Source organism: Emys orbicularis, chromosome 24 (genome assembly GCF_028017835.1).
Source record: "Emys orbicularis isolate rEmyOrb1 chromosome 24, rEmyOrb1.hap1, whole genome shotgun sequence".
In the NCBI taxonomy this organism is placed as follows: Eukaryota; Metazoa; Chordata; order Testudines; family Emydidae; genus Emys; species Emys orbicularis.
The window spans coordinates 8,050,956-8,078,851 of NC_088706.1; the positions used below are offsets into that span (position 1 = coordinate 8,050,956).

Here is a 27,896-nt window from a genome sequence, read left to right on the forward strand (position 1 = left end):
AGGAATGCCCAGCTGGAATACAGGAGAGAGCTTCTTTGTTCCTCAGTAGCAAGAAGAGACCCTCAGAGGGTAAGTACAAGAGGCCGTCCGTGCTTCCGTTCTGCTGGGGAAAGGGTTGATGATGGAGACACTGGGTCCGGCTCTTGGGGTGTTTTTTCCTCCGTCGTGCTTTGAAGGGATTGTGGAAGGGGGATTAGAGCTCTCGGATCTGCATCGGCACTGGGGCATGGCTGGTTCCTACATGCTAGGAAATCATCCCTCAGCACCAATACGCTCCTTTCCCGGGCAGCGCAGCCGGCAATGCACCAGGATAAAGACAAATATGTAATGCAGGAAGCGCCGCACAGACAGAGGGAGGGTGGGGAGAACGCAGTAACCCTTCGCCACACAGCTCTCTGCCAGCCTCCTCCGGGGCTGGCTCCTACCTCTGAGAATGTCCACAGTAAATCCGAACACCGGATTTCCTTGGTGATCCATAGAGTTTTACCACCTTAAAGCAGCATGCAGACAGAACTGCGTCTCCTGCTTATCCATCATCATGGAGGCCCTCTTTAGAAAGGGCCTCAGAACCGCATTGGCTCTCACAAACAGCATCGAGTGGGCCGGAGGAGCAACATTGGCTTTAGTGGCTTGACGCTGATGTAACTGAGACTGGGATCTGGCCCGTTGTATTAAGAATATGTTACTATTTGGCCGACCCCTAAATACACAGACAGCTCACGCACATTGGATTCAGCCTGAACATTCATGTGCCTTTCATGCTGGCCGCGCTTATGTGCAGGTGTGTCATGTCGGTTATTCAGCTCTGACAGTGGGCCTGATCCTGCTCCCTTTAAATTCAGCTGCTATTGAGATCAATGGGAAGGGAATCCGGTCAACAGAGGAGTATATGGGGCCTTGCTAAAGGATCTGACAACATGCAGTCCTGATCCTGAATCCTTGCACGCTCTAAATTCCTACTGACTTCATTTCGAGCTTTAGGTGTGCAAGGAATATAGGGGCAGGCCCTAGATATGATGAGCATGATTCTCCTTGACCGGCAGCGTAAAGAGGTCACAAAGCGAGAGTCAGCTACAGTCACAGTCACTCTGAGACACCTTAGCACTGCCAGAGGCTGGAATGTAAATGAGAACTAGGCCCTGTTGGTCCTGATTCTGCCTTCCCTTGCACTAGCGTGGATCAGGAGTGACTGCCCTGACGTGAATGGAGTTACGTCAGTATAAACCACATGGAAGCGGGCGCAGAGCCAAGGCCCATACGCAGACATGTCCCTATATGGTTTGACATATGTTTTTATAAAAATGGGACCCCGGACAAGTGATGAATGTCACAAGGCTAACACGTGTATCTCCTGAGTGAAGGAGAGCCAGTGCCTTCCTCACAGAAGGCCTTCCTCATAGACCCCTCTCTTCCTCTCTCAGTGCGGGGGGGCTTAGCAATACAGCACATCGCCCCGAAATTTCTCTGTGCGACAGACGAGATTCACATCCACAGGAGACAGCAAAATAGAAACAGGTGTCAGTGCCACAGAACCTGAAAGTGATCTTGTATTGTTATCCTTGAAACCTGTATTGAATTTCCATTGGCGAGCGTGTTGGTTAACGTTAATATTAGTCGTACGGCAGAATAAAATCCGAAAGGTGAGCCTGCGCTCCACAGAACGGAGCGTGCTGGGTCCCTGCGGATCACTGCGATGGTTCTGCTCAGAACTAGCCTCTCAAAGGGTGAGCGATAAGCCGTTTGCTGCGGTCGCATTTTAGACAGAGCCTGTGTTGCAGGACCAGCTGACTTGTTTTTATCCAGGGGGGTTGATAGCCCCAAACCACCACGCCACGGAGCTCAGTGGCTCATGCTGTTATAAAGCCACTGTGGTTTATGTAGAAAGTCTAGAGAGTCACGTCAGATCTGAAGACTCCCCCCACCCCTGACCCACATCTGGAGCTAAATTTTCCAAATGGCTTCTGATGTTGGAACAGGCCAGAATCAAAAATCCCACGCTCCTGAGTTTCCAGGGGGCTGCAGATCCCGAAGGCTGTACCTTTCCGTTCAGCATTCAGCTTGTTGCCCATGCCGCTGTGTCTCCTGTTCCAGACCGAGCCCCTCGGCAGGTGAAACCCAGTGCGGCCGGAATCTCCCCCCGAGCGCGATGGGCACCACCGAAGCCACGCTGCGGATGGAGAATGTGGAGGTGAAGGAGGAGTGGCAAGACGAGGACTTCCCCAGGTCTGTTCTGGTAACGCTGCAGCTAAAGGCCAGGGGAAATGGTACTAGAGAGCAATAGGACACCTGGGTCTGACAAGCAGGTGCTCAGGCAAGCGGTCACTGAGAGCAGGGAATTTGCAAGGATGGCTCACAGCCCTTTTTTAAATGTTTGCGTGGCAATAATCTTGCATCACACTCACACCTCCTTGGGCACTCAGGTACCAGGGTGAGGGGCCTGGTGGTCAGGTGATAGTTAGCAAACTGGACATGCCTCCTTCTCTCATCTAAGATGCAGGGAGTAGCAATTCTGCAAGTACTTACTCAAGCGAGCAGCCCCGGTGAGGCGATTGAAGTCAATGGGACTACTTGGGTGAATAACTGCTACACGACGCCCATTCTGAGTTGCAGAATCAGGTCCTGACTGCTCCCCCACCGGGCTGTCAGCCAGCCATGTAGAGAAAGACGGAGTTGCACCCGCTCGCACCCGATCTGAATTTTTGCCCCTAGCACAGAACCCATCTCTCCCAGCTCCAGTCTTCAGCCTGTCCCCAGCACCTGGCTACACCCATGCGTATCCCTCGGGACACAGCGTGCAGCTGGCACCTATGAATGGGGTGGAGCGGTGCTGCCTGAATGCTGTGAGGACGCCTTCCAAGTAGCGATCCTCTCTTCCCAGCTGCAGCGGAATTGCTACCGCCGGGGCTACAGCCACCCTGTGTTCATAGGACAGTGGGCCCGCTGTGTAATTCGGCCTGTTAAGTGCGGTACCCTGGCAAGGCCAACCACTGTAGTCAGAGGTCTCCTGTTCGCCTTGTTGTTGGATGATTCGCTTGGCTCTGTTCATGCAAGTCCCAGCTGCAGGGCTCATCCAAGCACCTCTGTCTGCAGCCCACGGTACCCCGCTCGGTTTTGTTCACTCGGCGGCCTCCCCACGCACAAGAATGAGACTCAGCCAGGCTTTTGTGTTGCTAGAAGATGGGAACAGCCCTTGCTTATTTCAGGGAGGGACAGGGGCCCCAAAATGGCAAAGAGCTCATGAGAAAGCAAGCCAGCCCTGAGCCGGAGATCTGCCGCAAGACTGGACAGCAGTCGCGACTCTCCCAAACGTTCTTGTTATTTCTATGACAGAAGCATCTAGAGGAACTAGGATCCCAACTGAGCTCAGACACCCCCCCCATTGTGCTTGGTGCTGTACAAACACAGTGGCCAACAGGCCCACGTCTCCTGAGTCCCGGTCCAGTGCACTAGCCACTAGGTCACACTGCTATGTCTATGCAGGAGCCGCAAAGCCCCATTTTCTTCAGTTGCAGCAAATTCGCGATCTTATCATAATAACGTAGCACTTCTCGTGGGTTTCCCCCTCGATCTCAAGGAGGGTCGATAACCTTTATTCCCATTTTGCAGACTAGGACACAGAAGCACAAAGAGCTGAGGTGACGTACCCAAGGCCACGCAGCAAATCAGTGGCGGCATTGTGAACCTAGCCCAGGTGTCTTGAATACCAGGCCCCCTGGCCTAGCCGCTAGACCACACTCCCGCCTACTGCATAGGGATTAAACAGGGAAAGAGGTTAACCTTTAATGTAAATAAAACCTAACCAAGCCTGTCACATGACACATGAGCCCCTGCAGAATTTAGCTGGCGTTGGAGAATTTATTTAAAGGTATTTTCACACTCAAATCACAAAGACTGTCCCTTCCGGCTTGCCTTTGAGCCCGTATCTCTCGGCTGGATGATGTGCTGAGCAACTGTATTTGCTTAGCTGCCATCAGCCCCTCTGGCTCCGAAGATGCAGGCTGCCCCTACAAAGATCCCCGCTGGGTGACCTGGCAAAGGGCAGAATGTGAACGTTCCCCATAGCCAGCCGGTTCTTGGGGTGAATTTCCTGTTCCCTGGTAGCAAAGGGGTGTCACCCAGGCTGAGAATGAGCTAAGTGGCACCAGCAAGAAGAGACTCCTCCCCCTCTTCCCTAGAGCTCCCTGGAGGTTTAATCTCCTGGCTCCAGTATGTCTCAGCTGTTTGTGTGACTCCGGTCCTGCAGTGATGCTGTAGCGATGCGAGAGGGTGGATGCAGGAGCATGCTCACTGGGTTTCTAGCATCCATCTAATCACAGCAGAGGCGCAGGCTGTTCGCCGCCTGAGAGCAGGTGCCTTATAGGGTGAAACTGGCCATCAGATGATCAGTACGGAGCAAAATGGTGGCCCATGACCCTTAGAAAAGCTGCTTTGTTCAGGAAACTCTGGAAAAGGGAAAGATTCTTAAGCTAGCTGTGTGGGAAGGAAAAGCCAAGGGCAGACTTATCCTAGGAAGTGGGAGACAGCAGTCTAAGCGTCCTTTGGAAAGGTAAGGAAGACCCCGTCCCTCTGACTTTTAGACGGATTCTATTGCTAAATGAAAAGGATCTGAAATCCCGCGTCAGCGTCATAAACCCCCGAGCCGCACGGCAGCGAGTATTTTGTTACACCCAAGCCAGATGGCTTGTTTTTTTGACAGTGCATCACCCGACTGTGTCAGGCATCAGAGGGTCAGACCACAGTCACAGAACCAACCAGGGAAAGAGAGACAGACAGTGTGTGTGTGTGTGAGACAGACAGACAGACAGTGTGTGTGTGTGTGTGTGTGTGTGTGTGTGTGTGTGTGTGTGTGAGACAGACAGTGTGTGTGTGTGTGTGTGTGTGTGTCCATCCACGCACATGTCTGTGTGTGTCCGTCCGTACGGTGGATCTTTTGCACTGATCTAGGAATATTCTTATTTCTTACCGGTTTAGGGTACTGCTGTCTGCCGGGCACTGGGCTGGATCTTAGAGGCAGGGCCAATGTGCCTTTAATCAGAACTCTTGCACTCATTAATATACAACAACCTGGCTCCAAGGGGATCATCCCTTCAGCTGAATAGTTATACAGTTTAATTTGATGGTTGTGGCGACGGGTCAGTGCAAAGGGCAGTCTCTCTAGCTTTGTAGGGCATGTGAAGTCTATCCCCTTTGCTTGAATGTACCAGGTAAAACAAGCACGGGGTTGCTCTGAGACTGGCCTGTTCTGTGGGGCTCCGTCCCTGAACTCGCAAATCTTCACACCGCAGCCCCTAGCAAGCCCTGGATAGTGGAACGCAAGTTCTAGTTCGGGCTATTAGGCACCAGGAACGCAGCCTGGCGTTTTGCACAGCGTGCGGAACGTCAGTATAACATACCTCATTCACGCGCCGACGAGAGCCTACGTAGCTCAGCTGGGCAGACTACAAGTGGACTTGGCGAGACGTGTTGCTTAACATATGCAAAGTGTGGGCCCGATTCTGATCTCATTGACACCCGGGTAGATCCACGGGCTTCCTTGAAACGACGCAGGACTTGCACCCGTGTGACTGAGTGCAGAATCTGGCCCTGGCCCTTGCATCTGAAAGCAAAGCTTTCTGTTACATTGGCGTGGCTGAACCTCCTGCTAGCAACGACCATCCTGCAGAAAAGGGAGGTTTACGGCCTGGCCGAAAGTCGGAAGCTGCCTCTGGAGCTGTGACCCAGGGCTGCAGTATTGCTCAGTGAGTGAGCGCCCTGGCCTTTTGCTCCCCGAGACATGGCTGGAAATTCTTGTGTAGGGAAATGATACAGTGTGCCTGGGTCCTGGTTGTGTGTATTACAAAACCACGGCAGCTTTTTTTGTGGGGAATCGTCAGTTTCTGCACAAGGGAGGGCCAGGATAGAAATGGGAAAGGCTTGAGCCAGAGCCTAGCATGGAGGTACCGAGTTCTCCTGAGTTTTAAGGCCACGGACTCCCTTTGCCCCAATCACCTCACCTCTTGGCATCGGTTTCCCCACCCATATAAAAGCCACAATAATACTGGAAGGGTTCGTTAGTTAATATCTGCAAGGTGCCTTGACAAGGGCGGCGGGTAGAATAGGCCAGGGGAGGCTGTGCCCCCCCTGGTGCTGCCACCAGACCCCCGGTTGTGGGGTTTTGGGGAGAAGTTTTTGATTTATTATGCCCCAGGCAGGTTCCAGGGCGGCTGAGGAGGTGATATGTGCTATTCAGCTTCCTGGGTTCCTCAGTAATCTCTCTGGATTGTGTAGCAAATCCCGCCTCCTCAGCTGCCCCGGAACCTGCCTGGGGCCTAGCCAAAGCTTCTTCCAGACCCTTTTCCCCGGGCGGCTTGGGGTCTGGGGAGGGGCGACACGGCGCGGCTGCAGCTGGCCCAGGATTCTTCTGGGCAGGTGGGGTGGGGCTCAGGGCTCCTGCAGCCGAGAGGTTGGAACTCAGGGCTCCTCCGGGCATGGGGGGCGTACGGGGCATGGGGCTCTGGCTGTGGGGGGGGGCAGGCAGAAGGGGCGGAGCCAGGGCTAGCCTCCCCGAAGGTGGCTCCACCCACCACCCATGTGCCTTGAAGAGAACGAGTAAAAGGCAGTCGCTGGGGTATGTTACAGATTAGGGCTGGAGTGCAGCTCGCAGAGTTGTGGGTAGAAAAATTGCAAAGTGCTGCCTATGCCACGGGCCAAATTTCCCCCCCACCTTCCTTGGGCAGAAGTATGAAGTCAGGCCCCAGCTAACCAGCCCAGGGTGGGTGCTGACGTGCCCAGAGTCTGTTCACTTTACCCTCCAAGGCTCCCTTCTCGGCAGGACACAGGAAGGTTGTGGGCTCCTCCAGGGAAGGCCAGGGTGGGTGAATGCAGCAGCCAAATCCACCTGCTCTGAGCGGCGAGTGCAGCCCGTCGAGTGGCTGAGCTCCAAGGCTTCTGCGTGGCGTTGTCTTTAGTCGGTTTCCCCTTCCGTCTGTCAAGGGACCCACACAAGGCCGTGCTGTCTGGGCTGCAGACACAGCCGGGGAAGGGTTAAATCCAAACCAGAATCTTGAAATGAAAACCCAGGAGAACGTTTCAATGCACATTGCAATGCGTAAAACTTGACAACAGCCCGGCTGCTGCTGTGCTAAGACCACAACCTATCACGCTGGTCTCACTGTTTCCTTGTGCTTCTCCACTGGACTGTCTCCATCTGCTGTGTCTTGTCTTATACTTCGATTGGAAACTCCTTGGGGCATGGAACATCTTTTTGTTCTGTGTTTGCCGAGCACAATGGGGCCCTGGCCCATGACTGGGTCTCCTGTGTGAATACTTTATTATTATTATTCGATTCAGGGAGGAGCCTCATCTTGGTGGGCAAGGAAACAAGGGTGTAAGGCACCTTGCCATAGTGAGAATGGCTAAACAATACCTCCCTACCAGAATCCACCAAGCAGGGGAGTGAACAGGTTGTCCAGGTTCAGCAGCTCTGCTAGACTCACCTGTCCATCAACATCCCATCTTTAAGGTTGGCAAAGGGGAGCTTTAGGCGGAGGGTTAACACAGCAGCCATCAAATAGGTCAGAGTCTCCTTCTGCAGAAGCTAAGCGTTCCTCAGACCTTAGTTCCTGAAGGTGCCTCCTCCATTAATAGATGTGACACGGACGGACACTGGAGATGATGGATGAGGGTTTCCTACTAGGTATGTTCCTCGTGTGCATCTCAGGGTTAATTCACACACTGCTGGGGACAGTAATTTAGTAGCTGAAACATCAAACTTCAAAGGTTTTTTTTCTCCTGCTGCTGATAGCTCATCTCAATTGATTGGCCTCTTACAGTTGGTATGGGTACTTCCACCTTTTCATGTTCTCTGTATGTATAAATATCTTCTGTCTGTGTGTTCCATTCTATGCATCCGAAGAAGTGAGCTGTAGCCCACGAAAGCTTATGCTGAAATAAATTTGTTAGTCTCTAAGGTGCCACAAGTCCTCCTGTTCTTTTTGCGGATACAGACTAACACGGCTGCTACTCTGAAACTTGGAATCTATAGATTCCCTAGTGCCACAAACTCAAATCCCTGTAGGTTTGACACAAGCCTCCATCCTTCACAGGACACGAACGTGGATTTCATGCAGTTTAATAAGGGAGAGTGAAGACATCTTTTGGCACTTTTTGGGGTAAAAGAGAGTTTGCTCTGTTGCCCTTGGCTAAAATGTCCACTCTCCTTGCTGAGTGGCGGCAGTGTGTCTGGCTGCTGCCTCGCACCCCAGAAGTGGCTGCATTTCAGTGGGGATGTGATGCGTGTGTGTGAGTGTGTAAGTATGTGTGTTCATATAGATAGTTCCACCTTGGGATGCAAAATGCTATAAAAATAAATGGCAGTTGATTAGGTTGTGCCCAGTCTATTCCAGATGGGATGGACCCAACTCAACTATTGCGTCTGGTTGAAATGCTCTCCAGTGCATCAACAATGCTATCGATCTCTCACTCCATTGTGGGTGGCACCGTCTGCCCATGCGTATAAGGTCAGGGATGCAAAGCCAACTGATCAGTAGCTTTCTAGCTCAGTATCAAGTATTAGCTTCTAAAGCTCCTCATACTCCGAGCTGAAGGCCTCTTCTGACCCTACACCCCTGCCCAGCAGTTAGAGTTGGCCAAGGTAGATCTATTGTCCTCCATCCCTAGATTCACATTGAACCAGTCTCGGACTAGGTCTATCTCAATCCAGAGCTCTTCGCATTGAGAGACTCTCTTCCCTGGGGTTCTTCACTGCCTACTTATTCTGGATACATGGCAGATCCTATCTTCTTTGGCTGGTCTCTTCTTGTCCATTTTGTGGCTCGCTCCAGAGCTTTTTGCACCTCTGACCCGTTTTCCCCTCTACTCCTTTGCATCCATTGGGCATTGATCTCTTTTGCTAGGGAGTTGGGTGGGAGGAGGCATTGACTTGAGGATAACTGGTCCTGTCCTATTTGGTATTAGGGTGGGGGACTTCTTCCTGATGGATTTTTAAATGATGTTGTACCTTGAATTTGATAAATACGATGGGCCTAATATACTTAAAGATAGTCGTGATGAAGCCCAGGGAGCTGGGATGAACGGACTTTAATAGTGGCGTCTCCTGCTAATGGTGCTCTCTTTGCCTCCTGGACCTCTGCTCTTGGTGGTTTACAGACCCCTCCCAGAAGAGACGGGAATGGACTCCCTGGGCAGCCCCGCAGATGAGAACACATCCTGTAAGTATCAGCCTTGCCTCATTGGGCTTTGACAAGGGTATTTGGCTGAGCCCAGTGGGCAGCAGGCCGTGGTTAGAGAAGAGAGAGAACAAATTCCCGGCAAAAAATCTTGCCTGGGGGACAAAACCAAGAACCATTTGAGTGTGTTGCAGAGTCACAAGGGGGGGAAACAGGCATTTTCACAGTGCTGAGCACTCCCATGGACTCCTATTGGAATTGTGCGGGGTTCAGCCCCTCCAAATTATGTCCCATCCCTCTCAGCTTCCTCGAGTGGGATGCCCCATGGCCTCCATCCAGCGGGCACCTGCAGCCTCAGTGAGTTGCTGCAAAGCAGCCGGAAGAGTTTGAAAAGCCAGATGCTCATTGAGAAGCTGAGCAATTACCGCTGTAATTCACTTGGCTCAGACCAGAGTTCAGCCCGGAACGCTCATTGCAATTATTTAATCGAGCTTTGCCGTGCGCCTGGACTCCGGCAGAACAGAGCAGATACAACGGCTCCGCACGCTGCACGAACGGAGCCAGAATATTATTTAGCCCTTGTTTATTAGGGAGAGAATAAGAACCCTAAGGATCAATCATTATTAATAGCTTAGTGGTTTAGCATTGGCCTGCTAAACCTAGGGTTATGAGTTCAATCCTTGAGGGGGCCATTTAGGGATCTAGGGCAAAAATCTGTCTGGGGATTGGTCCTGCTTTAAGCAGCAGGTTGGACTAGATGACCTCCTGAGGTCCCTCCCAACCCTGATTTCTGTGATTCTATCTATTCTTTGCATTGCTGTGGCAGTTAGGAGCGCCAGGACTGGGTGCTATACATTGTGCTAGGCGCTGCACAAACACGGCACAAAAAGATGGTTGCATTAGTGGCCCCAACCATCTTTGTTCCCTCGCTTCATTTTATCTGGTTAGTTTATCCTTTAAGGAAAAGTTTTTCTGTTCACCCCCATGCTTTGAGCTCTGCAGCGTTCGTTGAGGTTGGCTATTGAGAGTAGACTTCCCCTAAGATAAGAGCGTGTTTAGCATCATAGACAGGACTTGAGAGAACAAGTGACTGGGCTAAGGCCCTACCTGGAAGTCAGTGGCAGAGCCAGAATGAGCACTCAGGAATTTCTTCCTCACAGCCATATATTTAATTCACTGTCCCATGCTGCCTCCTCCGTGATGTCAGCAAACCACCATCACCAATCAGTCATAGCAAGGGTTCCAGAGACCAAACAATTATCAGGCTATTAACTAGGCTCAAATACGGGTGCTAGCATCATTGGGCCCCAAATTGGTCTATTCTTATGGTTATTTATATTTTAAACGAGTTTTCAGCCACAGTTTCCTGCTTGGTATAGGTAGGGCCTCTGTGCCTCGGTTTCCCCATCTGTAAAATGGCATTAATGATTCTGACCTGTCCCGTGGGGGCTCGTGAAGATCAATTAGTTAGCACTATGTTAATGCTAAGTGTTATTAACTGAACAGAGACTCTGGACCCAGAGAAAGTTCAGTCTCAGTAACCTGCCCAGCTCGGCGAGGAATGACTTTGTGAGCACTTCAAAAGTAGGGCTGTATTTTGTAGTGTGCCGGGACCTCATTAGAACAGAGAGCTGTGAGTCAGGACAGCTGCCTTCTACTCCTGACTCTTGCCACTGACTCACTCTCTTGGCTTGGACACGTGCTTAACATTTCTGTGCCTCAGTTTAACCCCCCTTTAAAATGGGGATAAAATGACTCACTGCACAGGCGTGTAAGGCTGCTGCGCAGATGCAAGGATCTGGCAAAGCAAAGTCTTGCTGCAAGGTGGATGATCAGGACAAGCTGACGCTTACTTTCCTCTTTCCTTGCAGCTCCCCCTAACACTTTGAACTTTAACGGGGCTCATCGGAAGCGCAAGACGCTCATAGCCCCTGAAATCAACATTTCCCTGGACCAAAGTGAGGGTTCCATCCTGTCCGATGACTTCCTGGACACGCCCGACGACCTGGACATCAACGTGGATGACATCGAAACCCCGGATGAGACGGACTCCCTGGAGTTCCTGGGCAATGGGAATGAACTGGAATGGGAAGGTAAAAGGCCAACGTGGGGTGGATTTCGCTAGGACTTGGGGCTTGTCTTGGATTAACTTCAACCCTCTTTCTTTTGTCTCTGCTGTTCTCCAGCTGAGACCAGGGCCGATGAGGGTGGGGGGAAGCCGGTACAAATTACCGGGGCCCGGCTTCCCCCCCGTCTCGTCGGCCCTGTTCAGCCGGTCCGCCCTTGCTGGGGGGCCCGAAAAAATTCCGGAAGGGGGCCCGGCTTGCCCGGCTTCCCCGGCTTCCCCCCCCCCCCCCCCACCGTCTCGTCGGCCCTGTTTAGCCTGTCCACCCTTGCTGGGGGGCCCGAAAAAAATTTTCACCGGGGCCCGAACCCGCTCTCGGTGGCCCTGGCTGTGACATGTAGCTCCATTGTATACCGTTTGCCCTCAGTACATTCAGGGCTGACGGTTTGGCACCGCCTCAGCTGTAGTCAATTGTCAGCGCTCTGGTGAAGTCAATGGAGCTACCAGGATGTTAAATTTAATTACATCATCGTCGCTATTACTGAGCGGTTCAGCTATGGTCACCTCTTGGAGCAAATCCTGTGCATCACTTAGGACTAAAGCAAGAATTGCCTCTCCCGTTGTGGGTTCCAGGCTTAGCTGCTTCAGTTGGCCGTCATTAATGGTGTCTAGAAATTTTTATCTCTGCATCCCATCCTGAGGTGACAGGCTCTCCGTTTGTGGTTGTCACAGTCTCTCATTGTCCTGCAGGACTCCAGCTTGTATTCTTAATGCATGCATTCTGAATCTGGATGTCGTCTGAACTGTCTGAACTGTGTTGCTATGGGGAGGGGGGGATTTTTCACACCCGGAGAGACATAGCTATGCCGATGTAAGTTTTCAGTGTAGACCAGCCCTTCGTTACAGCGCTGCCTAGATAAGCACCTTAGACCTCTGTCCAGTCTCCAGGAGAAGCTCACCAGCGTTTTCACTTTCCCTCTTCCAGATGATACACCTGTGGCCACAGCCAAGAACATGCCCGGGAACAGCGCAGACCTCTTTGGGGATGGGGTGGTGGAAGACGGCAGCGCTACCAATGGGAGACTGTGGAGGACGGTTATCATTGGGGAGCAGGAACACCGCATTGATCTGCAGATGATCAAACCCTACATGAAAGTGGTGACACATGGAGGTGAGGTTTAGGAAGACCATGGTGCCTCAGAAATGCACTGGCCTGTTGGCCTTTCTTATAAAATGTTGCTTCTTGGGATGGTAGGGCTGGAAGAGATGTAGCAACTGCATGGGCGGTGGGTGAACCACAGGCTCAGGGAGGCTAGCTCCGGCCTGCCCCTTGTGGCCGAGGCCCCATCCCTCCTCTCCCCCTTCCCAAAAAAACCTAGTTACATAATAGAAAGCATACAGGAACTGACGGCAGCAATAGATCTAGGGTCTGGTCCTTCTCAGAGGGGCAGGACACCTTCAACTTATACTGAAGTCAACTGCAGCTGCGGGATCTAAGCAGCTCTGAAAACCAGACCCTGGTGTCTCAGGTTGGATACCCAAATACTAAGGCACCAGATGTCATGGCCACTTTTGAAAATTCGTGGCTAACAATGAGTCAATGGTACAGCCAGGAATAGCACTCCTTGTCCTGTGCTTTGACATAGACCATATATCCCCCTTATACAAAGACTGGTCTATAGCCAAAGACTGACCATTCTGAATATGGGGCCTGACGGAGCAAGTTAAGATCAACTGGGGGGCCGTTGTTGTTCATCCCCTGGGTAAAATTTTCCTGGACTGGCTCATAAATTGGGCGCTCTCAGTCGATGGCCTCTACCTCTGGAACCCAATTTCCTTGGGGATTTGCCAAAATCCTCATCCGCACAGCTTTGTGGCACTCGGCACGCCATAGTTATTTACAAATAAGCCCTGAGCTGCTACAGCAACAGGAGCTTTATAAACTAATACAACAAAGCAAACGTTTCGTTGCATCTCTCCCAGGCCATGATCCTCCATAGTTCCTCCTGCATGGAGGTCAATGGGAATTCAGCGCAGGGTCAGGACACTTCTCTGTGGATGGGGTGGTGTCCCACAACACAGCATAAGCACAGGGCTGGCTGCAGAAGCACTTTGTTGTTTTCCGTTTTGACCTCCTGCCTCTTTCTCACTCAAGTGGCCATGCTGTCCATCTCTTTCTCTATTAGGGTACTACGGAGAAGGTCTCAATGCTATCATTGTCTTTGCTGCCTGCTATCTCCCAGACAGCAATCTAGCTGATTACCATTACATCATGGAGAACCTCTTCTTGTAAGTGACTACGCCAAGTTGCATGATGGAGGGGAGGCAAGAAGTGTCCCAGGTCCCCGGGTAACCTCAGTATCTGTGCCACTCACTGGGACTTTACATGGAGCACCTCAACTGGGAAACTAGGCAAGGTGGAATCCATGCCAGTTGTACAGGGTGCTGCTGTGTATCTGGCTGAATACTGCAGGATAACCTGATGTCCACAGTGTCCTCCTACATGCCCAATGGTCCAAATTCTGACCCAACACAGATACCTCACAGCAGCTTCACATATAGCATTAAGGTGCGGCCGTATGCTGGCCAGCAATAAATGCATGCCCAGAGTAGAAATTATCCATCTGAGGCTACTGCTGTGCAAAGGAATTTATGGACATAAACGTATGGACCACCGTTCCTGATCTCTAGGCCCCACCTAAACACACCCCTCCATGGCTCCTGCAAAGGTGCCTCACGGTGGATTTGAAACATCTTCTCCAAGTCTCAAAACCCACAAAGACAGATGGGTCAGTTTTTCAGTTACAATGTTCCTTTGAACCTTCTTGTGGCCAAAGACAGCGACCTGGGTCACAATACAGAGTCAGAATAGATTGGAAAAGGATCAGCCTGGTGGGGCTGGGAGAGAGGGTATATACAAATAAACACAGAAACCCCGCTGTATGTATTGAAGCAATCCCACTCCATGGCTGCTTTGGATTTCCACCCGATAGGTACGTGATCAGTAGCTTGGAGCTGCTGGTGGCCGAGGACTACATGATTGTGTACCTGAATGGAGCCACACCACGTCGGAGGATGCCGGGCCTGGGCTGGCTGAAGAAATGCTACCAGATGATAGACAGAAGGTGAGGAACGCCCTCTGTGGGCAGGTTATTTCCATGATTGTCCACTGCACTATACACCCAGCTTAAGGCACCACCAAAACAATGCAAAGGAGCCTTCGTGGAAATGAGACTCAGCCCCAAAGCTGTAAAGCTGATTTTGGCTCTTATGCACCCACGTAAGGTATGTTAGGACTGGATGCATACAGAGGACTGGGACCCCACCTCTAGGGGGTGGGATTTAAAGTGCAGATAAAGCAGCAGCAGATGAACTGCTGAGCACGGCAAGTCCCGTGGGCACGGATCCATCCCTCCGAGCAAAAAGGGGACAGTCGGCAGAATTGTTTCTCACCTGGTATCATTCCACATCTCCCAGGAGGCACCGGGACTCTTTCAAAGTGATGCACTGGGAAAGCCAGCCTGCAACGCTGAATGGGCCCCAGCAGGAGGAACTGTTGGGCCAGCTTCCTCCTTCCACTCACTGGTCATTCATTCCTGATTACCGTGTTCACACTTCGCAACCTGCCCCACGTTGTTATATACCTCTACCCCCATATAACGCGACCCGATATAACATGAATTCGGATATAACTCGGTAAAGCAGTGCTCCAGGGGGGCGGGGCTGCGCACTCCGGCGGATCAAAGCAAGTTCAATATAACGTGGTTTCACCTATAACGTGGTAAGATTTTTTTGGCTCCCGAGGACAGCGTTATATCGAGGTAGAGGTGTATATGAAGACAAAGATGCAGCATATACAGACCAGGGGGTCCATAAACAAGAAAACACAGGGTCATTTTCACATTAGACTTTGATGCTGTGTCGTCTCTTCTATTGGTTATATTTCACAGGAGTATTAAATACAAGCATGTATTTGGGATTGGGATTGGGATTATTTAGTCTGCAGAAGAGAAGAATGAGGCGGGATTTGATAGCTGCTTTCAACTACCTGAAAGGGGGTTCCAGAGAGGATGGATCTAGACTGTTCTCAGTGGTACCAGATGACAGAACAAGGAGCAATGGTCTCAAGTTGCAGTGGGGGAGGTTTAGGTTGGATATTAGGAAAAACTTTTTCACTAGAAGGTTGGTAAATCCCAGGCAGAAGGAGGAACCTATCTCCATGAGAGGGGCGGGGCAGGACACTCCCTCTAGCTAGCTTGGGCAAGGAGCCTCCTAGAGCACTGGCTTTTGTGATTCCCGTTCTGAGGCGCCTGTCTCGCCCCATTCATTGTATAGCGAGCCCAGGCCCCGAACTCAGGCCCTGTGAATCCCAGCGATTTTCTAGGCACCTAAATGTTAGAGGACCAACCTAAGACCCTTTGTGTGACTAGCCTGTTGCTGCTTTAGGACTGGAACAGATTTTCTCTTTCCTCTTCCAATGGACGTGGTGGAGGCCTTATTATCATCAGAGTGGCCTGGGTGAGGTGTAGGAACATTCCTACAACAGCTAAAGGCGGCAGGACTCTGCCCTAGCAGGTCTTCTCCTTCTCTAACGTATGTGATCCTGTGGGCCCAATTCTGCCCCGACACCAGAGTAAATCCGCGAAATCCACGGAGTCCCACGGGAGGCCTCCAGGAGTTCTGCGTCTAACCTCTCGCCTCTGGCCTTTCCGCAGGCTACGGAAAAACCTGAAAGCTTTGATCATCGTGCATCCTTCGTGGTTCATCCGGACAGTGCTGGCGATATCCAGGCCCTTCATCAGGTGAACAAAGAACTCTCCCACATCCCAGTGGGTTTTGGAAAGGCAATTAAACCTTGTGCCAATCTCTACAAGTTAGAGAGCAGGGTGAGGGCTATACAAAGGGGCAGATTATCCCACCTGGGTCTAGTGCAGGGTTCTCCCCCCTTCCTCTGAAGCATCTGGCACTGGCCACAGTCAGAGAGAGGATACTGAGCTTGATGGACCTTCGCTCTGTGTTCCTGTTACCCTACTGAGGCAGCCAGAAAGGGAGGCTGGATTTTTGTGGCAGGAAATTTGCTCACTGGGAGAGGGGAAAGGTGTCCAGATGCTGCTGGAGGGGTTTTTTTGTTTTTGTTTTTATTTTTATTTTTTCAAAGAACCAGAACTCTTGCACTGGGTCTTACACTAACTCCTGGGGGGAGAGAATTTGGCCTAGAGTCCTCCATGCTAGAGCACCCACCCAGCCCACGTCAGGAGCTGGCCAGCCGTTCCTTTAGTTGTTATAAAATAAGTCCCAGATGCCTTAGCTCTAGCCTCTCCCAGCAGGGGTCACTATAGAGACTGCTGTAAAAACTCCTAGGAGAGGCACTCACAGCTCACCCCCCCAACCATCCTCTCCCAGCAAAAGTTACCATCAAAAGGGTGGAATAAAGTTGGGAGCAGGAGAACCCCGCTCTAGCTGTCTGAACTGTTCGCAGCCTCTGGCTAAAGAGAAGCCTTCGTTTTGGGTCATATCCCAGTTGCATTGAAATCAACAGCAAAACGCCCATAGACTTCAATCGGATCTGGATGTATGTCCCACCTAGCCACCGTTCTATGAAGGGGGAAAGTCAGAATAAGCTCTTAAAGGGTGCATGTTCTCTTCCTCGGTCAGTGTGAAGTTTATCAATAAGATCCAGTACGTTCACAGTCTGGAAGAACTGGAGCAGACTATCCCCATGGAGCACGTCCAGATTCCTGACTGCCTCCTACAGTAAGTATCACAGGGACCTCTTACTTGAAAACTTGGCAACTCTGGGGGCCACCGTCCATTAGCTCCTCACCATGTGCACCGGCTTTTCCCCGTGCTTCAGAGAGGAAGGATGGACCTGTGATCAAGGCTTGGCATTCAGGAGGCCTGGCTGTCGTCTGGGATTAGACGACATTGCTTGGCCTTGGGCAAGTCCTACCCTCTCTGTGCCTCAAGCTTCCCCATTCCTACGGGCAGGAAATGCAAGAGAGAGAAGACATTAACCCTTTGTATTCTGGAGCCATTGCTTGCCCCAGGCTCTTCCGCCTTTAGAGTGAATGCTGCGGGGACATTTAAGGAAATCTCTCTTGTTCGTTGCAGGTACGAAGAAGAGAGAACCAAAGCCAGGAAAGAAAGGTAAAAATCAGCTTTTTGGGGGAATGGAGCTCCTATTGTCCTAAAGATTTCTCCTATGGGAGTTACAGCCAGTAAATTCTGTGTTCCTCATAACCCAGGCAACCCGTTTGGTCTGTATTTGACTTTTCCTGATATTCATTCAGAACAGACCCACGATGCAAACCCCAGGCTTCCCCATAGGTTTGAACTCAACCTGCTAACTTGGGTGAAACCTGCCAACTGCCTTGTCCCCACTAGGACTTTAGCTCTGGTTGGTTAGGGAGGGGGGGATAGCTCAGTGGTTTGAGCGTTGGCTTGCTAAACCCAGAGTTGTGAGTTCAATCCTTGAGGGGGCCATTTGGGGATTTAGTTGGGGATTGATCCTGCTTTGAGCAGGGGGTTGGACTAGATGATCTCCTGAGGTCCCTTCCAACCCTAGTAATCTATGATTCTAGCTAACTTGAGTTAACAATGTACCGTTTTCCCTAGTGAAGATGCCCCCTGTGGTAATTTCAACCCTCACCTTCCATTCCTAGGAAGAACCTGTCCCCCAACTAATACTTCAACAGTGCACAAAAACAGGCCCCCAGAATAAACCTGCAGTGGAACTACGGAGCCCAGTTCTCAGTTAGACAAAGGGCTGGTCTACACAAGGAGTTGTTCCTGCTTAACTGTCCCTGACTAATTCTGTGTGTGGACGCTCTTATTCTGGAATACCACACGTGGAGTTAATCAGGAACCACTTCCTGTCCACACAAGCCCTAAAGCCTCTTTAAGGCTGTTTTACCTCACCACGGTGGTGTAACGTGGCAGGAAATGTAATTTACGCTCTCATTAAGGCCAGAGAGGTGTAAAGGGGCCTTACTATAAATGAGAATTGGGCCCATTGTATCCTAGTTTGTTTTATTTCCATGTTTTAAGCCATCCCAGCCAATAAAAACAATCATACGGAATTAGGATATATTGCCACAACTAGTGACAATAGCATCCATTATCATGACAGTCCCTATACTAAAAGCAGAGGGGGATAAGGGAAGGAAGCAAAGCTAGCCAAGTTAGCATGCGTCCAGTGAGGTTTATTACAACAAAATGCCTCATCATGCCTGGGACTCCCTACCATAGACAGAACCAATCAAATGTTAACAACCTGGGAGGAGGAACGCTTGTCATGGTGACCATTCCGGATCAAAAGCACAATAACCCAAGTCAGAATTATGCCCCGGACTTGCAAACGCTTACATACGAGAAAACTTTGGCAGGCAAATACGCCCATTTGGTGCGCACAAGTAACTTTATCCACGTGAGCAGAGCCGTCCTTTATCCATACGCAAAGTACGCAGCTGCATAGGGCACTAGGAAATTTGGGGCACCACGTTTCCTGGTGCGCTGCACAGCTGTGTGCTGCTCCAGCCCCTGCTCCGCCTCTTCCCCAGGGCCCCCGCCCCTGCTCCGCCCCAGCCCCGCCCCCACTCCACCCCTTCCCCTAAGCCCCTGCCCAGTTCCACCCCTGCCCCTGCCCCTTCCCCACTCCCCTGAGCTCTGCAGCATGGACGGGCCTGCACTCAGCGGCGGCGGGAAGTGCACACCCGGCCCCAGCTGCGCCACCGGTGAGTGCTGGGGGATGGTTCCCCCCTGCCCCCCAAGCCAGCCCCCTCCCCGTGGAGGCCTGGGGCCCGCCCCCCCCGCTCCTCCCCCGCGGAGGCCTGGGGCCCGTCCCTCCCCCTGCGGAGGCCTGGGGCCCCACACACACCCCGCGGGGGGGCTGCGTAGGGCCCCAGAATAGCTAGGGACGGCCCTGCGACATGACCCTCTCATAAACAAACGAGAGAAATATAACCTAGACAAACCTACTATAGGGTTGATGCACAACTGATTGGAAACCTGTACTCAGAGAGAAGTTATCAATGGTTCACAGTCTAGCTGGAAGGGCATATTGAGTGGGGTCCCACATGGATCTGTACTGGGTCCAGTTCTATTCAATGTCTTCACAAATGATCTGGATTATCGCACAGAGAGGACACATAAACTTTGGGATGATACCAAACAGGGAGGGGTTGCAAGCACTTTGGAGGACAGGATTAGAATTCAAAATGATCTTGATACATTGGCTGGCGCTCGAACCCTGGCTTCCTCTCCCTGTTGGCCACACCCTGCTGCTCGGGGAGAAGGGATGGCCCAAGGGGCAGGACCATGGTTCAGGCGCCGGGGGCCCCTCCCACACTTTTAAGAGGGGCCACTCACAGTCCTCCAACCCGTTAAAGCCACCCAGTTCCATGGACCCTTCACAGTTAAGGAGCTATTGAAAAACTGACCAATATTTGAAAATGCATGTGACTACATCAGTGGTCCCCAATGCGGTGCCCGTGGGCGCCATGGCGCCCGCCGGGGCATCTATGTGCGCCCGCGTACTGGCCGGCGGACAAGCATCCGCCAAAATGCTGCCGACAAGCAGCGTCATCCAGAGGCGTTGCCGCCGAAATGTTGCCGATTTTCGGCGGCAACGCCTCTCGATGACGCTGCTTGTCGGCGGCATTTCGGCGGCGACGCCTATTGACGTTGCCGCTTCTCGGTGGCATTTTGGCGGATGCTCATCCGCCGGCCATGGTCCTCGGTGGCTCGTCGTCTGGCACCCGCCATACGAAAAAGGTTGGGGACCACTGGACTACATGCTTAAATAAAAGCCTATTACCTCTCTCAGGACGTGCCTCTCCCCCCCAAAATCGTATCACTTTCCCTGTATTGCTAGACTTCAAATCAGTACAACCCCCCTCTAGTGTGGATACAGTTAGACAGGTATGCAAGGTGCTTATACCAGTCTAGCTTCTACAGGAAGGTACAGGGCACCTTTATAACCAGTATAACTGCGTCCACACTACAAATGTAACTATTTTGATTAAAAAATAATGTGTAACCCAAGCCTAAAGGTCAGATTCTGCCAGGCCTGCATTTCTCTGCATTGATTCCTGGGGTGAAGTCCTGGCTCCACTGAAGTCAATGGCAAAACTCCCATTGGGGTCACAGTTTCACCCATGGGTAAGAGGCTACTCCACAGAAATAAGGTTGCCAGACTCTAGCCCCAAGTTATTAGAAGTACCTACTGGGGTCCGGGAAGCTTCCGCCCGCCCACTGCTAAAGGATCCCCCCCCCCAGCCTAAGGGGAGGATCAACAGGACCTGAAACCCAACTGATTTCGGGGGACAACTAAAGAAATAACAGGGACAGGAGTGCGGTCAGAGGGTCAAAAGAAGAAGTAATCAGTTACTTTAAAATGCTTGAGCTGATCAAACAAAAAAACTGCAAGATTCTCTAAAGCTCAAAAACCGCCACGAACGTAAAATTAGAGCAGCCAGCAGTCTCAAAGGGCTAGTCCTGGGAGACAAGGTGACTCACTCGAGTAATGGCTGCAACATCAGGACTGTAATGAGCAATATAGGTACATAGCGCTTTACATCTTCAGAACACTATACCCTACCATAAAGGCGAAATTGATCTGTAATAAGCGAGAGAAAATGGAAAGGTCTGGATCTCGGTATTTTAATAGAATCATAGATTTAAGGCCAGAAGGAACCATTATGATCATCTAGCTTGACCTCCTGCATAACACTGGTTGAAGAGCCTCTCCTATTGAGGGATAGCTTAGTGGTTGGAGCATTGGCCTGCTAAACCCAGGGTTGTGAGCTCAATCCTTGAGGGGGGCCATTTAGGGAACTGGGGTAAAAATCTGTCTGGGGATTGGTCCTGCTTTGAGCAGGGGGTTGGACTAGATGACCTCCTGAGGTCCCTTCCAACCCTGATATTCTGTGATTCATTTACTCTAGGAAAACTTCTGCATCAGGCCAAATCACGTTAGGTGGAGACACAGCCTCTCGTTCAGAAAGATGTCCAGTCTTGATTTAGAAGCTGCATGTGCTGGAGAATCCAGTGCGTCCCTTTCACGTTGGCTGCTCCCACTCGGTAGATTTCAAATATGTTTTATCGTTACAGGGCAGAGGAGAAACAAGACATGGCAGAGAAAGAAAGGTAAATACCCTGCACTTGTTGGCAAGCCGAATGCAATGACTCTGCACCTCAGCTCCTGCCTTGTTCATGGTTATCAGTTCTGTTCCATGGTGTAATGGTGCTAATAGTGGTTGAAAATATTGTGATAAAAGCTACCGGGGAAAATCTAGCTAGCAAATCAGCAAGCTCTCCAGAAAGAAAAGGAAGGGAACACCCTTGGCCATGGAACTTAGTTGGTGCATGCTTCGAGAAGATTCTAACCCTACTAAAGACCAGTCTGCTCTTAGGATAACCAACAATCCTATTGTGTAGCAGCTCACAAAGTCAATTGCTGCCATCAAACCCCACACCCCAATGCATGTGATTGCTTAACTGGGTGTTCATGGATCACAGTGAAAAGACAGCATGTTACAATGCAAATCCCTCCTGAGTCACTGAAGCCAGGGAGCTCTGGCCTAGATAATCCGGGGACTCGCGTATCAAAAGATGTGAAACCAGGGGCAGAGAGAGTTGTTCTCGGGAACCAAGAGAAGATTTAGGGTTGCCAACTTTCTAATTTCTGAAAACCGGACCCTAAAGCAGGAGCCCGGAACCTCTCCCCTCCCTCACCACCCTCTGCCTCGCGTATCCCCCTGAGGCCCCACCCCCTGCTCCGCCTCTTCCCATGAGGCCCCGCCCCTGCTCGCTCCTCTCCACCCCTCCCCTGTCACTCACTGCTCTCCCCCTTCCTCATCACTCGATCCTCTCCACCTCTCTCCCCCCACCAGCTGGCCTCCCTCTGCTCTGGGGCTGGGTCAGGAGCTGCAGCCCCTGACACAGATCCTGCCTGCCCACGAGATACAGGTAGGAGGCGGTCCTGGCTGAGCAGGGACTAGCATGGGTTAATGACCTGGTGCCTCCCCCCTCCCCAAGCGGTAACCAGACTTTTGGTGTCTGGGCAGTACATCTGACCGGATACTGCAATTGGACCGTCCGGTTGAAACCCGGACACCTGGCAATCCTAAGAAGATTTAGTGAGAAAGGAAATGAGAGACTTTTGGAATCCATGCTGTCCCTGCAGGGAAATTGATTCTACCTTGCTCTTAGCCCAAAGGCAATGAATAAAGGGAGGACTTTACAAACCTTTATTGCATCACAGCCGTTCAGCCCCCGTTTGGGGTAAGATTTAATTCCTTACGTCAGCCTGGGACTTTGCCTTTGCCAGTTTCTCCCTCCCATTTACACCAGGAAAAACCCCACCCACATGTGTTTGTCAACATCTTTATAGACATAAACGTGGCAACAATCTTCTGGAAACAGAAATTTGCAGAGGGATGCACCTGACGGGTAGCTCTCTGAAGCGCCACCCCCTGAAACTATCAGACAGCCCTTTGGGGAATGACCTTAAAACACAGCTGTGTGATTCCCAGGCATTTGGGAATTGTCCAAGTTAGCGAATTCTCTAAGCCTAGCACCAGGCCTCGCTGTATCACCTCCCCCGGGTCCCACCTCTGATGAGCCCACCTCCTGTTCTAGAGATTGAAATATTTTCTGTACTGTGACTGTATAAAGAATACATGGATCAGCTTGATCTTGCTCCGTTATTGGTTTTCCTCTGTCTGAATGGACTCCTGGCAGTGCTCTTCAACTTCATAGAGCTGGAAACACGCTGTGGTCAGGGAATGGAGCCAGAGACCCACAATGTCACACAGAGTGGTCTCCTGACACTGTGTAGCAATGTTTGTCTCTGATGTTGCATCACTGCAAAGGAAAGGGCCAAATTCTGCTGCCAGGTAAAGCTGGGCAACTCCTGGGTGCAGCTAGAAGCAGAATATGACCCTCCCGCATCTTCACAAAGCAATGACAAATGTCAGACTGCAGTGTCAAGACCTCACGCCATGATTATTTGACGGCTTTGGCTCCGACTCTATTTAACACAGAGTCTTTCCTTTCTACTCCTGAAGGGGAAGGTGGGTCTTCCTGCTATTCCCTCCCCAGGGTAAGATCAAACCTGGGAGACTCCACTGGAGCTGCCCGTGTCAACTCCAAAGAACCACATGAGACTCTAGGACTGTTAGTTGAGGATGACCGGTGTGTAGTGCAGATTTGCGTATTCACTACAGTGTTTGTCTCCCAAGCAGGCCTGTGCTGCCGAGGGAGGATCAGGAAACCAGGTTGGAATGAAACCTATTTCTAATTCAGAATTTAACATTTGTTTTCGTTCTTTCTGCCATGCAATGACACGTCTTTACATGCCTACCAGCAAATGCTGCAACGATATTACTTATAGGCAGGGCCGGCTCTAGGCACCAGCAAAACAAGCTGGTGCTTGGGGCCGCACATTTTTAGGGGCGGCATGGCCGGCGCCAGAATGCCGCCCCTAAAAATGTGCCCCGGCCGCCCTAGCTCACCTCCGCTGCTGCCGCTCACGCGCCATGGCGCGCAAAACAGCTGATTCGCGCGCCGCTGCTCCCCCTCCCTCCCAGGCTTGAGAGCCTGGGAGGGAGGGGGAGACTCCGAGTGGCCGCGACACGCGCGACACTTCTCCCCCTCCCTCCTAGGCTTGAGAGCCTGGGGGGAGGAGGCAGGGCTGGGGATTTGGGGAAGGGGCGGAGCTGAGGCGGGGCCAGGGGTGGGGTAAGAAAAAAACGGGGGGGGGGGGGGCGGCCAAAATTGTTTCTGCTTGGGGCGGCAAAAATCCTAGAGCCGGCCCTGCTTATAGGGACATAGGAATTGCCAGATTGGATCTAATCCAAGGTCCATCTAGCCCAGTGGCCGGTCTCTGACCGTGGCCGGTGCCAAATGCTTTCCAGGAAGGTGCAAGGACCCTGCTGTAGACACTGTGGGCGAATCACCCGGAGCTGTAATGGTTAGAGATTGGCTTAATCCCTGAAGGACAAGGTTTAAAATCCCTTCCAACATTTTTGTTGCCCTTAATTATGCCATTAGTTGGAATACAAAGATCTTGGCTGTGGTCTGGGTCTAGCGGAATTAGCAGAGTTGTCCTCTTGGGATTAAGCTGAGGTTCATCAAGCATTACTAGGGCCAGGTCTACTCTCAAAAGTAGACCCAGCTATTTCGCCCAGGGATGTGAGAAGTCCACGCCCCTGAGCGATGTAGTTAAGCTGACCTAACCCCCAGTGTAGACACCATTAGGTCACCGGGAGAGTTCTTCTGGCAGCCTAGCAACGCCCTCGGGGGCAGGTGGATTCACGATGGCGGTCAGAGAACCCCTCCCATCCCTGGAACAAGTGTTTACATGGAAGTGCTACAGTGTAGATGCGCCCTGACTGGCATTCCTTAATGCTCCCACTATCCTCAAGCACACAAACACCTGCTGGAGACACAAGCATCCTGCTGATGGAGTTTAGTAGCAGAGAAACGTGTGGCCCATTAGGAAGGGTTGGGCTGGGTTTAGCGTTAGCGAGTCCTTGAGCTGCTGGATGGAGACATTGGGCTTCGAATGATCTCTTGCTGCAGGAAAGTATGTATTATGAGATGCAAAAAGTGATGAGCCAGGGAACTTTTTATCGTCTCCTGCCCTGCTACCAGAGAGCGAGGCTGGGCCAGTCAGCGGGCCCCAAGTAGTGGCCTGCATTGATTATGTTTAAGTCCTGGCCATCAGAAGTTACTGTCACCAGTTAGAAATGCTCATTAACATCAAGGATCATACAACTGGTGGAAGGAAACAAACATCAACCCCTAAAAGTCTACTGGACAACATGCATAATGTTTAAAAAGTGGAACAGCTGTAATTTACAGCACATAAGGGAACGTATAGATCACAGCGTAGGAAATACCTAGCGTTCTTAAGGGCCACATTAAACGTGACCCTGCCACTCTTACTCAATGAGTAGACCATAGATATCAATGGGCTACATACAGGAATAAGCACTACTTCGGGCAAATAAAACTGCAGTTTTGGACCCCGCAAAATGCCCATATAAGTGAATAGGAGTCAGGGCCGGCTCTAACTTTTTTGCCGCCCCAAGCAGCAAAAAAAAGCGCCGCCCCGCCATAACACCCCCCCCAGCCCCGCCCCACCGAAACACCCCCCCACCGATTGCCGCGCCGCCGAAACCCCCCCGCCGAGCGCCGCGCCGCCGAAACCCCCCCGCCGAGCACCGCGCCACCGAACAGCCCCCACCGAGCGCCGTGCTGCTGAACCCCCCTGCGCGGAGCGCCGCCGAACACCCCCCGCTGAGCGCCGCGCTGCTGAACACCCCCGCGAAGCGCCGCACTGCTGAAGCCCCCCCCCGTGCAGAGCGCCACCGAAACCCCCGCGAAGCGCCGCGCTGCCGAAATCCCCGCCCCCCGTGGAGCGCCACCAAACACCCCCCGCCGAGTGCCGCACTGTCAAACACCCCCCGCGGAGCGCCGCACTGCCGAACCCCTCCCCGTGGAGCGCTGTGCCGCTGAACACCCCCCGCCAAGCGCTGCGCTGCCGGAACCCCCCCCCCCCCGCCGAGCGCCACGCCGCGCTGCCCCCCGCCACCCCAAGATTGGCCGCCCCTTACCAGGTGCCGCCCCAAGCACGTGCTTGGTTGGCTGGTGCCTGGAGCCAGCCCTGATAGAACTTTTGGAAAAGGAATGCCTTCATGAGGTGGCCTGACATGTATTTGGCTTGCAGAATTTTATGGAGGATTAAACTCCCACGTATCCATATTCTTTGGGATGCTTAGCTATTTGGCTTTCAAGACATAAGATTTCTTACAATTTGCCCTCTAAAAATGTCCCTGTCTTTCTCTCCCCTCCTAGCATGTCATGAATAGAAATAACGAGGAATGAACGGAACCGGAGAATGATGCAGCCCGGCAGCCACCCACTGTAAATGCCCTTCCTGGTACAAGATCTAGTCATCTTCTCATTCCAACTCCTGTAAGATCAAGGAACCTGCCTCCCCCGTCTCAGAGATGCAAAGTCCTTTAAAGCTTCTGGAAACATTTTATTTAAGGAAAGAATAATCCAATAATAGCACTTTCTAGGACAGGCTCCTGTTTCTACGATGGCTTGTGGCAAGAGATAAATAGTGCAAACGTATACGATATTTCCTCTTAGCACGTAAACATCACCCCATAGTCCATCACAGCCACCAGCCCAGAAGAAGAGGTCTATTTTTTTTAATGTATAAACCCCTTCCCCAACTTGCTGCTGGCCAGCACTGTGCGACTTTGCTTTCAATTGCACATCAGTTTCCTCCACATAGCGATTCCGATGGCCCTACGTTAACTAACGCAGGAACTGGGAAGAGCGAGTTTTCCTCCCTTACAGAGACGGTGTATGTTTCTTCCAGTAGATGTTGAGTGTCCACCAAGCCTTTGGCCAACACATTTCCCCCATCCCTGGCTCCCGCACCTCCTACATCCTTGCTGGTTCAGCTTGCTAGCTAGCTCATGGTGAAACTTATCTATGAGTGAGTGCGATGATGTTTAATTTGTTCTGTCCCTCTTCATAAGGCTCTCACAGATAAAAGACTATACTCTGAAAGAAGGATCCTCTATCTCGGATGCCACCTTAGCCAGAATCCTTCTATAAGCATTTTCTCACAGCATGGCACAAAGGAAGACCTATGCTTATGAAGGAACCTTATGGACTGGGAAGTTTTTCACACCTCTTCTTTATATAGATGATGACACTGGACAATCATCCACTCTTTATACCTCCTATTGCAAAAACAAGCTGCTAAATGTTCCTACATTCTCTTCCTGGGTGGTGAGAGTCTTGTCTGAGCGAAGGGCGGATTGCAGCGTGACCAGCACAAACCCAGGTTGGGAATCTTGCAAATATAAAGACGGGGAATTGTATGGACATGCAGGTGCTCAGCTCTGAAGCGATGCAGACATGGTATCGGGACTTTAACACGTGGCTTGGGGGCTCATGAGGATTTTTCAGCAGAGGAGAGAAGAATTTGAACAAGCAGAAATCGGGCAACGTGATTTGTAAACCCCTGTCTTAGCCCAGGGTCAGCCTATGCAAACAATCTTACACATGCACAAGGGAAAACCCCTTATGGATGAGTTCTGCAGCTGAAGAATTATCTGAGAATCTCAGTGGTCAAGAGACATTTTATAACTGGTGTCCCCGGTGGATCTTGTGTACAGAGCCCCAACAGTCCAGCTATTCATTACCATTTGAAATTAATACCACTTCACTCTGCTGTAAAACCCCACAGGAGGGCAATACTGACAAAGCAAGATTTTCTGAACAGAGGAATCAGCTTTCTGTAAAATGCAGAGCGTTGCTTTTTATTCTTTCCGATCATTAACAATGGCAGAGGAGCAGAGAGTATGCTAGCTAACCATATACTTGCCAATGTTCTTATCTTCTCATGTTCTGCATGTTTCTCCTATATTGTGGGCAGAAGGTTTTCAGTGGGATGCATGACTCTTCAATCATGGATTTATTTACTGAGCAGACATATGCGTGGAAGGAGAGGAGAACTGCAGTGATATCATGAACCACAGAAGCAGAAGAACTTGATGCTTTCTCTTGCAGGCATGTTAAAAAGAAGTAACAGTTCATTTGCCAAGCATTCATGAAGCCACCTGGCTTCCTGGAAA

The 27,896-nt window shown here is 51.4% G+C and overlaps 1 protein-coding gene across 1 annotated transcript; it reads left to right on the forward strand.

Moving 5' to 3' along the window:
- Positions 1 to 2,146: 2,146 nt before the first annotated feature.
- Positions 2,147 to 26,124, forward strand: ATCAY (ATCAY kinesin light chain interacting caytaxin). Its single transcript, XM_065422188.1, has 13 exons — positions 2,147 to 2,223; positions 9,148 to 9,209; positions 11,039 to 11,260; positions 12,218 to 12,403; positions 13,419 to 13,521; positions 14,226 to 14,357; positions 15,948 to 16,034; positions 16,888 to 16,986; positions 17,344 to 17,379; positions 21,343 to 21,378; positions 22,125 to 22,200; positions 23,478 to 23,510; positions 26,095 to 26,124. The coding sequence occupies exons 1-13, from the start codon at positions 2,147 to 2,149 to the stop codon at positions 26,122 to 26,124; spliced, it is 1,179 nt and encodes a 392-aa protein (XP_065278260.1).
- The last annotated feature ends 1,772 nt before the right edge of the window (positions 26,125 to 27,896 follow it).